At 38.9% G+C, this 16,016-nt stretch overlaps 1 protein-coding gene across 2 annotated transcripts in view; it reads left to right on the forward strand.

The window, feature by feature from the left end:
* Nucleotides 1-16,016, forward strand: part of SHC3 (SHC adaptor protein 3) — a 164,552-nt gene that overhangs the window by 52,163 nt on the left and 96,373 nt on the right. The window contains exons 2-3 of one of the 2 annotated variants that reach the window (XM_017528478.2): nt 9,507-9,577; nt 12,965-13,045. In XM_017528478.2, coding sequence (XP_017383967.1) covers nt 9,507-9,577; nt 12,965-13,045 — 152 coding nt within the window. The remainder of the gene's footprint in view (nt 1-9,506; nt 9,578-12,964; nt 13,046-16,016) is intronic. The other variant, XM_017528479.2, reaches the window with a different exon arrangement.

Consider the following 16,016-nt stretch of genomic DNA (forward strand, 5'->3'; position numbering starts at 1 on the left):
TGACAGGATAAGAGGACATTTATGCAATAGTGTAGCTGTTCTTTCACTGGTATTATTTTCACCAAATTTGTGGTCTGTATATGAGTGCATATGAAATGGATTTCCAAGTGTCCAAAACAACACGGAAGCATGGCACAGAAGATGGAAAGTTTTAATAGGGAATGCTTGTGTTGGGGTATATTGAATTATGGTAGAATTTCAATTGCATTGCCATGTAGAAAATGAATGTGAATGTATTCTCCAAGGAGAGCCATGACCTAAAAGAAAAAAGCAGTAGTTTATCATGACGCGAGACTTCAAAATAATAGTTAATGATTGTGAAAGTTGGCCAGCTGTTGTGGACCACCTCTGTGCAATTGCTGTAGTTTGTCTTTATAATATGCTTCTTCGTGTCGAATTTTTTAGGTTTCTAAAGTCTTTAAAATCTTTTCCCCCACTACTTTAAATTGTTAGTATTATTTGTTTATAATTCACCATGCTATGCATTTCATCGTTGCATCATTTCCAATACTGGAAGTATAAATTGTGTAAAGACTTTCAGAGAGTTCTAATTTGTTTTATGCATTTTCATGCAGATTTGACACCACATGAGTGTATTGTCACAACACTGACTTTGTGTGTAAGCATTTTGTGTATACTTAAAAACATTGAAACTTCAGCGGGGCGAGGTCGCTCATGCCTGTAATCCCAACACTTTGGGAGGCCAAGGTGGGTGGGTCACCTGAGGTCAGGAGTTGGAGACCAACCTGACCAACATGGAGAAACCCCGTCTCTACTAAAAACACAAAATTAGCTGGGGCGTGATGGTGCATGCCTGTAATCCCAGCTACCTGGGAGGCTGAGGCAGGAGAATTGCTTGAACCTGGGAGGCAGACGTGGTGGTGAGCCAAGATCATGCCATTGTACTCCAGCCTGGGCAAGAACAGGAAAACTCCATCTCAAAAAAAAAAAAAAATAAATAAAAATAATAAAAATGGAAACTTCTTTCTTTTTGTACATTTGCATTGATGAAAGATAGAATTTCTTGGTCTTATTTCTTTGGGTGACTGCATATGTGGTAGTGACCCATCACAGTTTTTGATTGATTTCATGAAAGGACTTAGGTTGTCCATCACAATAGTTCAGTTGACAGCATTTATATAAGCTTTAAGGATATGAATATGGTTTGTAGGCCCATAACTTACACCCATGTGACTGTCATTAGCATACCAAAGTGTATGTTGCAAAAATATGTTATTATTGCCTAGTTTATTGTGTAAAGTGGCTTATGAAGTGTTTGGTTGTGTTTTTATATGTGTCTCTAATAAATCCCCTTTGAAAATGTAAATAAATTTCTTTTAAATTTAAAATTTTTATTTTAAATAATATTTATTTTAATATAATTGCATTTTTATTTTATTTTAAATAATTTAATTTTTTTTCCAGAATTATATCTTTTGGATTTTGATCTTTCTGGGATTTCCACATTTGGGATTGTGGCATTCCAGATTGTGTCTCTCAGAATTATGGCCCAGACTCTAAAATTTCACTCTGTATAGGAAAGAAAGTGATAAATATCTTTACACAGTTTTACACACTTACACATGAATAGAGTTCTACAAATAAAGTTAGTGGATCAAAAGGCGTGTGTATTTTGTATATCCATAGATACTTCCAAATAGTCTTCCAAGAAGGCTTCACCAAATTTCATTTGCTAGAATATGTGAGAAGGCCCATTCTTTCGTGTTCTCACCAAATTTGACCATTCTGCTGGGTGAAAACTTATAGCTTTTTCAGTGTTAATTTGAATTTCCCAGATTACTAGTCTTTACAGATGTATATTGGCCAATTGCCTTTTCTTCTGTGAATTTCCTGTTTGTACTCTTTGCCTATTTTTTTCTATGGAGTTGATGGACTGACTTAATGACTCACAGAAACTCTTTGAGTACCCTGGATATTGAAGCTTTTGTTTAATTTATTACGTTTTTCTCAGTCTTTCACTTGCCTTTTTGTGCTACCGATGTCATTTGTTTTGTTCTACAAAAACTATTGATTTTCATGAGTTCACTTATGGCCTTTGAATTTTAGGTCTTGTTATAAAAATATTATTCTCTAGTTTCTTATTAATGCTTTTCTATCTTGTTTCTTAGGTTTGGCTCTTTAACCATTTTAACCTTCATTTTTGTGTATGGGTATGCTGGACATGCTGGAGAGAATATCCCATTCTACACCACAGTAACACATGCCTTACACACCCTTGCATAATGGCACTAGGCTGGGCCGCTCTGTGGAGTCTCTCATTAATGTACTAGCTAATCACAGCATCACTTTATAGCTCATCTTTTCTTCAATGGTTCCCATGGACATGTGTGCTCCTTCTCCTGGACTGTCTTCTAATTCTTTGTATGACTTGCCTGCTCCCACATTATTTTCACAAGTTCCTTTTTATCTTCTTCAGACATTTCTTTGTGCTTTTAAGAATCTTCTTTTATTAAATATACTTTGGAATTAATTTCCCAAGTTCTGGGAGAAAAGTGCTGTTGGGACTTAATTGTCATCACAGTCAAATTGTAGATTAATTTGGGGAAGAATTGGCATGTTTTTCTATTGAATTTTCCAATCCAGAAAGCATGGCATGTCTTTCCACATAAGCGGGTTTTCTTTTATTCATCCATCTTTCATTAAAGTTTTCTTCAATTTGATTGTGTACATTTCTCGTTAAATTCATTTTATGTTTTTTCTTTCTTGCTATTGTAAACAAGATATTTCCACATATTAAGCCCTCTTTTCTTTTGCTAGCATTTGTCTGATGTAGAATATGTTTTATGTATTTAGTATTTTCTTTGTCTTTTCTTAATCGCTTTATTTAACACATATATGTTTTTAATCAGTGTGAAGGGCTTTGACTTTTAATTGGCAGGTTTGATGCATTTATGATTATTGTGATTACTGAGGTATTGGGAACTATTACTGATGTTTATGTTTTATCTTTGCCTTTCATCTGTGCATATTCTAATGTATCCCTTCTTTTTACTGGTTAGGCTATTTTTGTTTCTTCCTTTTGTTCTGTAGTAGTTTGAAAGTCTCTTATTCCATTCTATTTTTACAGGAATATATAATTTTGCATGTACATATATAAACATAATTTTTTACTGCTACCTGGAACTAAGCAGTTCTGGATCTACTTCCACAAAACTGAACAGCCCTTGGAATGCTTCCTTTCCTTCTCCCACCTCTCCTTGACATCAGTTTCATAACTTTTATATTTAGATCTCCTGGGATATTAGTTCCTGATCATTGTAAAAATACATATTTAAAGTTATGCATCAATAGTTATTAAGGCATAAGGCATATCTGTAACTTTTGCTGATTTTTTTATTGTCATTGTTTCTTCCAGCCCACATCCTCCTCTTCTTTGTATTCATTGTTTTTCTGGAATAATTGCTTCAGAGTGTCTGTAGGTGGTTAACTTTCTGAATCCTCCCTTTGCCCTCCTACTGGGATGCTAGTTTGGGTGCATATAAGATTCTTGGCTCAATATTTCTATTCTTCAGACTTTTGATGATGTTATTTGTCTTCATGTATTTGGTGCTGAAAGAGGATATTAAAATTATTCTACGCCTCCTTCCTTTTTAAGTAAACTGTCTTTGTTTTTTTTTTTTCTACCCCTGGAAAACTTTTAGAATGTTTCTCTCTTGGTCTGTGTGTCCTGAAATTAGACTACTGTGGGCCCATGAGTGCATCTTTCTTCACATTTCTCCTGGGAGCCAGGAAAATGCGATCACCCTGTATCTCTCTAAAAATAAACATTTTGTTTTGCTGATATTTGAATATTTCTTTTTTTTTAAATTGTCTTTTTCTGGAATTCCTATGAGGCAGATGGATCTAAACTCTAACACTTTCCATTTCCATTTGTGTTTCAGTCTTTTTGGCACCAGGAGATTTCCTGGGCTCCATTGTTCAGCTTTCATAATCCAGTTTTGTACATCTCTGGAGCCCACTGCTTGAGTTTTCTCTTTTTACACTAAGTCAATAGATTTTTGTCTCTGTTAGCCAAAAAAATAAAAATTGATAGAGATGGAATGAAAAAAATGAAACTCTCACTCCCAGTAGTGACTAACGCTTGAAAAAAAAAGTGCCTTGGATTACACTGTAGGAGAAAAGTATAGACTATAATATGAAATTTCAGTCAGAATCTAAATTGTTTTTGAGGGGTAAGGAAACTTCACAAAATGATTTTAAATCTCTTAAGAAAATATACATACAAGAGACAGCAGCTGATAAATGAACAGAATCGAATTCAGGTAAAAGTCCACACAGAAATAGGAATTTAATGTACTGCCAATTGGCACCTCAGTTCAGGGAGAAATGAATGACTTATTAAATAAGTGGTATGAACAGGAGTGGCAGTCCATCTGGAGGCTAAATATCATAGCTCTTCTCATAGCCCATGTAGAAAAACACATTGTAAATGAATTGAAAAGCTAAATGAAAACATTAAATAAAACAAATAAATGAATGCAAAAATAATAAACATTAAAGTAAAAGTTAGAAGAATATTAGTAAGAACTTAAGGTCAGGAAGAGCTTCTTAAGCAAAACGGGACTCTCAGAAGCCATCTAGAAAATGACCAACATAGATGATTATAGTAATTACTACAGTAATAATTTTCTTTTTTCCCCAAATACCTGTAGCAACTGAAAGCAATAATGTTTGTTAGATAAAATGTAGACGCCTCCAAAAGAAAAATGATTGAATAAGAAGTTAACATCCATTAATCTATAAGAAAAGCTAAATAATCGAATTGAAAACTGGGCAGAAAGATATGAACAATCAAGTAACAGAAAAAGAAATACAAATACTCAATAAACATGTGGGAAAAATTACCTTATTAGATTTGAGGGAAATGAGAACTAAAACAGAATGAGTTACTTTTGCTCATCCTTGGCAAAGATTCAAAAAATTGACACTATGCGGTGCTGGGAAGGATAGAGACCACTATGCTTGGTTATGCATGGGTGATGAGAGGACAAATTGCTGCACACCCTTGACAGGGCAATTCAGGTCGGCAACACTGGTGCTGGTATTCACATTCACTGCAAAGGTGGTGTTGGTAGTAATCATGTGCCTCCAAGAAATTAGGCCCAGGCTACACATAACTCTGTAAAAGAAGTGGTGGTATTATTTACATAATTCTGTGACTATATGTTAGTGGTGGTAACCACATCACTCTTCAATGTACATTGAGGTATTTACATAAATCTACAACCTCCGTTATGATCTTGACCCTATGACAGAGGAGCAGGGCATTGTCCTGAAAACCTGTGGTGCTGTTTATGGTCATATTTACAAAACTCTGCAATGATGGTTGTTATTCATGTGATAGCGGTGACAGTGGCATTCCCATGATTCTGTGCCAGTGGATGTGGTACAAACAGCACTCTGTCATGGTGTAGGTGGTACTTAACGTAACTGCAGTATTGTCATGGTATCCACATAATTCTGCCATGCTGTTCATGGTATTCATTTCACCTCGTGATGTTGATGGAGTCATTCACATAATTCTGTGATGTTGGTGGTGATATTTACGTAACTCAGTGATACTGTTCATGGTATTCACATAACTGTGACATGGGAGGTCACGGTATTCATATAACTCTGAGTGTTGGTATTGACATAGTTTTGCATCATTGTTTATGGTGTTTGCATAACTGTGATGCCAGTTGTGGTTTTCACGTCATACTGTAGTGTTGGTGTTGATCATATTAATATATTTCTGCAGCTTTGATTGTGGTATCCACACAAATCTGTGACATTAGCCACAGTATCCTAAACTCCATGGTGGTGGCTGTGGCTGTATTCATGTAACTCTGTGATAGTGTGGTGTTGTATCTACATCACTCTGTGATGTTTGTTGTATTCATATAACACCACGATGGTGGTCACAGATTGCAAAGTTTCTCATGGTGTTTACATAACTCTGGAACATTTGTTGTGGTGTTGACATAATTGTGTAGCACTGTAGTAATGTTAGTCTCATAACATGGTGATGTTGTTGGTGGTGTTTATGTAATTCTCCACTTGTGGTTGTGGTATTCACGATTGCAATATTGGAATTGGTGGTGGGTTCACATAACTGTGAAATTCGTCAAAATTGTCCCATACTGCAACCTTCATCACAGTATCACATGATTTTGCAACATTGATGGTGGTACCCATATAACTGTGCTATGGTTCGGCTGCTGATAGTCACATAACTGTGACATTGCTTTGGTACTTGCCTAACACTGTGACATTGGTGCTGGTGCTATTTACATGTTTCTACAATGTTTGTGGTGCCATTCACATAACTGTGATATTGATCATTGCATTTACATAATTCTGTGGTGATGATGGTGGTGGATGGTGGTGGTTGTGCAAGAGTGGTGGCTGTATACAGGTAAATCTGTGACATTGTTGTTGTTGTTCATGTGACACTGCAGTGTTGTTGCTGGTGGTCATATAAATCAATGACATTACTCATGGTGTTCACACAATCTTTTGAAAGTGGTCCTGGTATTTGCGTGACTCTGCAATGTTGGTGGTAGTAGGATTGGCATGCACTGTGCAGTTCATCATGATGTGCATACAACTCTGAGGTGACTGCCATGGTAGTCACAGAACTGAGATTCATCATGGGATTAACATAATTGTGCATCGGTGCTGCTGGTGGTATTCAAATGGCACTGTGACATTGCTGATGGTGGTATTTATATACTTCTCTATTGGTGGCAGTGGTATTCACATGAACCCATGATATTTGCCACGATAGTCACACAATTTTGCAGCATTGGCTGTTGTGGTATTCATAATGCCTCTGACAGTGAATGTGGTGTTCACATAACTCCCTTGCCAGTTATGGGATTCACATAATTTTGCATCATTGTTGTTGGTGGTATTTATGTAGTTCTGTGGTGTTTGTCATGGCACTATTCACAATATTCTTTGATATTGGTCATGGTCATTTATGGATAACTGCAAAATTGGCTGTTATTCTAATAAATCTGTAAGTTATTAATGGTGGCATTGACATGACTCTGCAGTGACAGAGGAGGCAGTACTCATCTAACTCTGAGATGCTGGTCATGTTATTCACATATTCCATGAAGTTGATGCAGGTGGTACTCTACTCTGGTGGGCATGATATTCATATAACAGTGATGGTGGTCGTGGTATTCAAATAACCCTGTAACTTGGTTGTGTTATTCACATAACCCTGTGATGGTAGTGTTGGTGGTATTCCCATAACTATATCATTGGTTGCCTATTCACATAGCTCTGTCATGTTGAGCGTGGTATTCACATCATGTTGTGATATCAGTAGTAGTGGTATTCACCTAACTTTATGATATGATAGTGGTGGGGATTATATTCACATAATTGCAGTGTTGCTGCTGGTGGTATTCTTATAAACATGTAATGTTGGATGAGGTTGCAAATCATCACTCTGCAACAATGGTGGTGGCACTCCTGTAACTGCAACACTGGTCATAGGTTTTACTTAACTTTGTGATAATGGATGGAGTATTTGCATAATTCTGTGATTCTAGTCATGTTATTTATATAAATATACTCATTCCCTAGCATCCACAGAGTAGTTTCAGGACCCTCTAGGATACCACAATTAATTGACACTCAGATTCCTTATATCATATAGTATAGTATTTATATGTAGCCTATATATATGCTCCTATATACTTTGAATTCTCTCTAGATTATTTATGATACCTAATATAAGTGCTATGTAAATAGTTGTTATACTGAATTGTTTATTTGCATTACTTTTATCTATTTTACTATTTTCAGTCCACAGTTTGTTGAAACTGTGAGTGGGGGACATGCACACATGCAGACTGTATACATCCATGGTGGGGCAGGTATTTATACAACTCTGTAATGGTAGTGGTAGTGTTAACATAACTCTGAATTGTTCACAGTTTTCACATAACTCTATGGCATTGTTGTGATATTTATATAATTCCACAGTGATTGTGGTGGTATTTGTGTAACTCTACCACATTTTTTTGGTGGTATTTTCACAATTCTCATAAATCTGGGACAGCATGGTGGTGGTAGTATTACCATAATTCTATGACATTGGTGTTCAGGGCATTCACATAACTCTGTTTGAGTTGTGGTATTCATATAAATTTGTGACAGAGGTCATGGTTTTCATGTAACTCTGCAATGGTGGCTGTGGTATTTGGGTAATTCTGTGGCTTTGATGCATTCACATACCTCTGTGACATTGGTCCTATTATTCACAAGAACCTATGATGTTGGTTGTCATAATCACATAACTCTGCAATGTTGATGGTAGCCTAATTAATATTTCTCTGTGACATTGATCATGGAACTCACATAATGGTGGTGGTGCTATTCAAATATCTGTCCTGGTAGTGGTATTCTCTTAATACTGCCAGAGTAGTTGAGGTATTCAAGTAATTACATGATGATGGTTGTAGTGGTAGTCACATAACTCTGATGGCGTTAGGTGTGGTAATCCCGTGAGTCGGCAAAGTTTGTTATGGTCTTCACATATCTTGGTGACAGTGGTGGTATTGGTGCTGGTGCAGTGGTGAGAATGATAATGACATTTATGGGTGTAGAGACAGGCTCAGGAAAATTTGAAGTTTATAAGAAGATATGAAAAAGCCACCCTCTAATTTATATTTTCTAAATAATTCAAATGCAGATTTTTCTGTACCATACCACGAGACCTCTTCCTGCTAAATCTAAGGCATTTATCTAAAAAATTTATATCTTCACACTCCCCAAAGGCTTTGGAACATAAAAATTGTATTTATCCGTAACTTTAGTTATGTCCGTATACTTACACATACACATTTTCATGTGTGAAACTGATCAAAATTTAGCTGTAAATTTAGATGTGTAAATCTGAGCTCCTAAAATTTTATGATCATGCAGAAGAGGACCTTCTGGTAAACCAAAGTAAATCACCTTTGAGAGTAATCTATAGTTCATAGAACCCAAAATATGTTTATTAGAGAATGACATTTGATGTTGATGAAAATGTTGGCCATATTATGTTTTCATTGTTTCTCTAAAAATTATAAACCTGTAGAAACCTCGTAAAAGACTAGAAATACAATGTTGAAGTCTGGGTGGTGGTTTCATGGCAAATACATGTTTAAACAATCATTGAATTAAACATTTAATATGCTTGCATTTCACAATATATAAGTTATACCTCAACAAGAGCTTTAAAAAATGTACATCCAAATAAAATGAAAATACGAATAGGTTTTAGAAAAGTCCAGTATAGTGCCAATCTCACCACTCATGATATTTTCTGTGGCTGTGAGTTATTGCTTTTATAGAAACAAAACAAAGCCTCACCATAGAATTTAAAGTTAAAGTGTGATTTAAGAAATGTGTATGGCTCCCAAAAATGCCCTTGTGTAGTTAGGAGTTTTCTCTTTATCTCAGTTCTCAGGGCTCACTATTTACATTTTTTTCCCTTGCAGTACCTGGGGTGCATTGAAGTTCTGCGCTCAATGAGGTCTCTTGACTTCAGTACAAGAACACAAATTACCAGGTAAGCCCTCTTGAAAATGGACTTCTGTGATGCTACCTCAGAAGGAAATATCTCAGAGGTTAACAGCTCAGACACTTTTAGAAGTAAAGACTGACCCTTGGAGGGTTGGTGGCTAGTGACAGTGAGTCAGGACTATCCTTGTCTCAAGACATGTGGTTGTTCATCCATGTTTGCGATGTGTCTCTCTCAACCAAAGTACCTTGAAGGACACTTTGCCCTTGCACGCTCTTTTTATAATTTAGCTGCAGACATATGGAGCAGCTGAGTATTTATGTTTGTTTCTTTAATGTGTGAAACTCGAACACAAGATTGGTATTTAAAAATGTACTGAGCCATGTTCTTTTTAAAAAAGAAAATCAAGATGTCAAGAGAGACTTTCCAACACTATACACAGAGAGTAAAATGCATAGAATTGGAAGTAGAAACAGCCATGGGAGTAGGTCATTCAGCAAGCAGACCAATTCTTTAAGGCGTCTGTGACTTTGAACAGGTTTTATATATTCTCCACCACCAAGTAGAATTGAAGCTTCCTGAGGGCCAGTATTTAAACACTGGTTTTTTAAAAATAAGATGTTATTCTCTAGTATAGCTCCTAGTAGAGCTTACATCTTTAGAAAAATGCCAGTTTCAAGCCAGCTTGAAGAGAACTGGAAAGCTAGGACAGAGTCTGTGAAACTGCTACATTTTTGTGGTCAGGAGCTTAGGTTGCTTTGGCACTTATGCAGTCACTTAATTTAAATAGTAACCTCAGAAAAATACCTCATATTTACTTTGTTCAAATCATTCTATTGTACATATTTGGATTAGCAAGGCAAGTGTAGAGATTGAGCTTTAGAAAGCAATTAGTTGTAGTCATTAGTTGCTAAGAAATATACACATCTCGATTCTGTTCTAAGTAACATAATAATACCTCTTCTTCCTCACTGAAGAAATTCATAGTTAAATAGTTAATTTTTTTTCTCTTTCCTAAGTGCCTTGAAACATACAGATTATGAATGTATCAGGAATCTACATGAAGGAAGGAATCCACTTCTGCATATTTGTAGAAAATGGTTTATGAAAATTTCAAAGACAATGGAATGGTATTTTGAATAGGGGAGTACTGTGGTTAAAAGAAAAAGCTGGAGTGTTTGCTTAGTCATTTATTCACCTTACTCATGAAAAGGTATGCCAGTGGCATCATCATGGGCAGAGCACTGTGCCAGTGCCTGGAGGAATATGGGAACTGTGTGACATTGGTCATGTTCTCCCATGTGGCAGTTGCTTTTAAAGGAATTACAGTCAATTGGGAGAAAACTGTCAACCATTCCTACTGGGTTCCCTTTTTAGATGCTAGGATTTCTGAGGTGATTTCATGCCATTTTAGCTCTCCTGATGTAATCTTAAGCATCTATTGCTGATTGTGCACACACAACATGCTGGACAACATGGCTATCCTGCTATGGTAGGCCTCTCAGTGTTGGAGAAAGGTGTATACACAAATGATTGAGGGGCATCTGGGGGGCACAGAACAAGTTCTGCTCCTTGGGGTAGTGGTGGGGGAGAACAAGTGAATAATTCCAATTTTCTCTTTGATGAGGATACAACTCCTGGGACTCTCTGGGGCAGAACTCAGATGGGCAGAAGTAATAACATTGTAGAAGAAAGCAGTTGTAACAGGCATTGATGGATTTGGAGGTTTTGATGTCTTTCTTCAATTCTGTTCCATTTAGATTTTGGGAAGGTGACACAGCATAATGTGGCAAGTGGAGCATGATTCTTGTACTTAAGAAACTTGGTGTTGAATTCTGTTTGTGCTAGAATTGCCTTGGGTTTTATTAGGCTTCTTAAGAGCTACATTTGCTTGTCTCCATGGTGCTTTCTGTCTCTTTCATCATTTTTAGCACATGACATGTTTCTTACTTTAGCTAATAGCTGGAGGTCACTCAAAGGAAACAATTTGACAAATCAGCTTCAGAATGAAGCCCTTTGTATCCAGTTGAAGAATATACAGTAATGTCTTGTAGCTGTAGCACACTGTGGAGATTTTAAGGTCTCTGTGGTAACTAAGTGTTAAACATACCTGTGGTTAAACTCCACTGCCATGGTTTACTTTATATACTAAAGAGATTCTTGGAAGGTTATAGGGAAGTCTAATGTTCTAATTAAGTTATATTATACAGGCACCAGGAAAACTGGTTTCCAAAGGCATTCCAGTTATACCTTTTATTAAAAAATATTTTTATAAGGAGATAATTAATACCTACTTATCTGTTCAATTAAAAATTTTGCCCCTACAGCAGAGCTTCACCTCCAGCATTTTACTTTGTATACACAAATGTGAGGACTCCACTTGAGAATTGAGGTGTTTTGAAAACTACCCAGGAATATGCATAAAATATTCTTAGTTGGAAACATATGAAAGGAAAATATCTTTCTTTTTGGAAAGGTATTTCCTTTTTGTTCTTTTTTAGTGTATTGACTGGATTCTGAGGAGACATTTATCACTGATGTCAGTGTGTGTGTATTGTAGTTCATTCAGAGTGTGGCCTGCTACATAAACAACAAGGCATAGGTATAAATGAAGGAACATGCGGATCAGCCATCAGTACATGAGTGGACTGAATGCTATGAAATTGCATACGTTTCTGTTGGATATTTCATGGGAGAAAGTTTGCTTAGAAGTTGTCTGAGTAACCATGTGATCTTGATCTAAAAGTGTTAAGCATTCAGTAGGGCTTTGAGTCTGCACAAACGAGCAAACAAGCCCTAGTGAGATGAAGAAGGGAACAGGAGCCTGGAGATGCCTGAATTGTGGATGTTGGTGAGAATCACAACCTGGCAGGCATGGGGGTGGTTTCCTTGCCAGCCCTCTGCATGGTGGGTTTCATCATCAGCTTGAAGAAGAGCAGGCCAGACAAGACCTCAGCACAGCTTTGCAACTCTGTCCACCCTCTCTTCTCTAAGAGTTCACTTGGAAGACTTAGCACAACGCAACTCTTGGGTCACTTCCAGCTTCCAACATTCTATAAATGCTCTCAGAAAACAAAAGTCCAAGGTAAAAACTTTCACCTCACAATCTTTCCACTCCATCATGTCTCTGAGCATCCTTACCCATGTGCATTCCCTCCCAAGTCTATGTATGTATTGTGTGCATGAGCCTGGGTGTGCACCCTCATTGTACTTCCTGCAATGGAGGAGCCAACCAGACTACATGCTGGGCACCATGACCCGAGGGAAGGACCTCCTTCACCCATACATCCGCTGTGACCTCTCTACCTCTCTCTTCAGACATTTCTGTGTTGTATGGCTGTTTAATCATACGTTCACTTGGGGATGGAAACAATGCATGTTGTGCAGTTTTAAGACAGGCTGCATTTACTAACAAGATATTTGTGTTGTTTGTAGAGAATTTCCTATCTTCAGGACCTGGCCCAGGCTGGGAGAAGCTGTGTGGAGTGGAAAATGGACACCGAGGAAGAGCGGCAGGTAAGGTCAGGCCTCCTTGGAACCTCAGAGAATGTCAGAAGTTGAGGAATGCTTTGAAGGTTCCATTATACCTGCCCAGTTGAATGAAGTGTATATTCCCATATGCAGGGCGGTGGGATCTGAATATTTTTGTTCAGATTTTGTGGTAATAATTTCTTCTTTGAGAGTAGGTAGCATGAACTCTACTACGTGGGCATCAATTGGCTACTCTTGTTCTATGTTAATGAAGGTCATTCTGTTAGTGTGAGGGTGACTTTCTCATTTTTGCAAACACTGGGATGTAACTCTGAAGAGTCTCATATTTGGAAATCTATTATAGAAGCCATGCTAAGATATTTTTATGCCTGGCGCAGGGTATAGAAAACAAAGTGGACTTTTGCTCATGGGCGTCCTTAGATCTGGTAAGAAATCTTATCTATAGATTAGATCTTTACAATTTGACTTCAGTCACACATCAGGAATATAAGCATTTTTTTTTTTTGAGACAGGGTTTTTACTCCTGTTGTCCAGCCTGGAATGCAATGATGCAGTCTCAGCTCACTGCAACCTCTGCCTCCCAGGCTCAAGTGATCCTCCCACCTCAGCCTCCTAAGTAGCTAGGACCACAGGGGCATGCCACCGTGCCCAGCTAATTTTTGTATTTTTTTTTTTTGTAGCGGTGGGGTTTTGCCATGTTGGCCAGGCTGGTATCCAACTCTTGGACTCAAGCAATCCATTTGCCTCGGCCTCCCAATGTGCTGGGATTATAGGCGTGAGCCTCTGTGCCTAGCCACCATGTCTAGCCACCGTGCTTGGCCAGGGATAGGTTCTGAGAGACGCGTCATTAGGCAATTTTGCTATTGTGCCAACATTGTGGAGTGCACTTAGGCTAGATGCTCTAACCTACTACACACCTAGGCTGCATGGCATAGCCTGTTGCTCCTAGACTACAAACCTGCACAGCATGTGGCTGTGCCGACTTCTGTAGGCAGTTGAAACACAGTGGTAAGTATTTGTGTATTTGTCACATCTAAGCATAGAAAAGGTATAGTAAAAATACACTATTATAATCTTATGGGACCATCTCGATATAGTCGGCTCATCATTGACTGAAGTGTTTATGTGGTACATGTACTTGATTATAATATTGCTGACTTCCTTTTTCTCTGCAAAATAAACACTTTTAATGTGGATTTAAGTTAAATGTGCCAGGGAGAGGGAAAGGAGTAAATCTATTTTTATAGATTCTCTGAGGCTGGTTGAATCTCAGAATTAGAACACAGAGTAGTGGCGTGAATTACCCACCACCCCACTCCACCCCAGCCCTGATCCCTGTGCATTTGGGTGGTGCACAATGGCTAGCTTTTGGATTTTAGCCTTACAGTCTCTTTCTAAATGTGCTTATTCTAAACACGTTTCATGGCTGAGCCTCTCTCAGCCTGCATTTGCAAAGAGTTGAGGCCTGGCAGGAAGGGATTGGTGCTGTCTTGGTTTAGAGTCCTTTTTGAAAACACCAGTTTGCCTGTGTGTGTGTGCATCCTGCCTTTGGAATAAAGTAAGCTGGATGCCTCCACTTCACTTCTGCACTGTTACTCTGGTTTTAGTGCTAGCTAGGATAATATTGTATCCTCGTATCTCCTTCATGGGCATTTGTGTGCAAAAATGCATTAGACACAGGAGTGCAGGTATTTTCAGGGACCACAACCCAGGAAAGAAGCCCAGAGTCACAGGGCGAAGGGCCACGTACTCACTGCAGGCATGGGATACTACCCTGGAAGAGGGTCCCTGCAGGCTGAGGAGACTTCCCAGAGAAGGGAGGGAGCATTTAAGCCAGAGTGAATTTCTCCCCCAACAATATGGCAGGTGTAGGACTGAAGCAATTGCTTTGATTTGGGCCGAGTTCTCCAGCCAGCTCATCAGGGTGACTGGAGTGTAGGTGGTCACTCCTGACAGTTTCTTAGCTGGTCCAGCTGTGCAGCAGTTCTAATGCTTGCCAAAGAGTAGGGACCTGAGTTGGGCTTAGTGAAGGACCATGGAGACAGTCTGCACCCATCAGGCTCCAGCCTTCCGGCTGTTAAAACACCAGTAGAGCCCTGGGACAGAGGGATTGGGGCTCTGCTTCCTCCAGGCCTCATTCTGTTCTGTTTTCATGTTCAGTTCCTCAACCACAATGGTTCTAGTAGGTTTATTTTCATTTCTGTGGTTAAACAGACATCACTGCAGAAATGTTGTATCCAGCTGTGGTTCAGGGAAGGGACCCATGAGCTGTTTTCTTGGTTAGACTGAAAGTATCTTAAATTGCATTCCCCCAGCAGCCCCTGAGATTTGGCGCGAAGAGACTATTTGGGAGGATACCTAGGGAGCAGTGGCAGGGGTGGGCTCAGCCAGTAGGAAGGGAGACCTGTCCCTGGGACCATTCAGAGCAGGATCCTGCTGTGAGCGCTGGGCCCTTTGAGGAACTGCGTGAGAACTGATGAAGCTGGGGTGTCTGCTCACTGACCGCCTCCCCTCACTATTAAAGGACAGTTCCCTGCTCCTCCAGAATGCCTGTGTGGGCTGAGAAAGCTGGAGAAGCCACCACTGGAGCAGCAGAGATCAGGTGCAGGCACTCCAGGGAGCATGGCAGCATTTAGGGGAGTGTCCATGCAGCTCAGAGTGTCAGGACCTGCCAAGCGACAGCACTGAGGACTCGTCTCCCATGTCTGACTCTAAATTAGAATTTTCAGTTGAGGTGCCTTTAAAGAGCTACCTGGTTCAGCCTTTGGACAGCAGACTCCTGATCCCTTGGAGCAGAGCCTGTTGATGTAGAGTGAACTTCCTACTCTAGTGGGTGAGGAAAGGGTTCTTGGGTACCAGCCCACACTACCACTCAGCAGAGACACTCATTCCACCAATGAGATTGACCTCACAAGGCTGTGGTCCTCATCCAGAGAACAGAGATAACACCCTCACTTCAAGGCTTGCTGAGAGACATAGAAATGAGACCTGAACG

The sequence above is a fragment of the Cebus imitator genome, unplaced genomic scaffold (genome assembly GCF_001604975.1).
Source record: "Cebus imitator isolate Cc_AM_T3 unplaced genomic scaffold, Cebus_imitator-1.0 Scaffold53, whole genome shotgun sequence".
Classification (NCBI taxonomy): Eukaryota; Metazoa; Chordata; class Mammalia; order Primates; family Cebidae; genus Cebus; species Cebus imitator.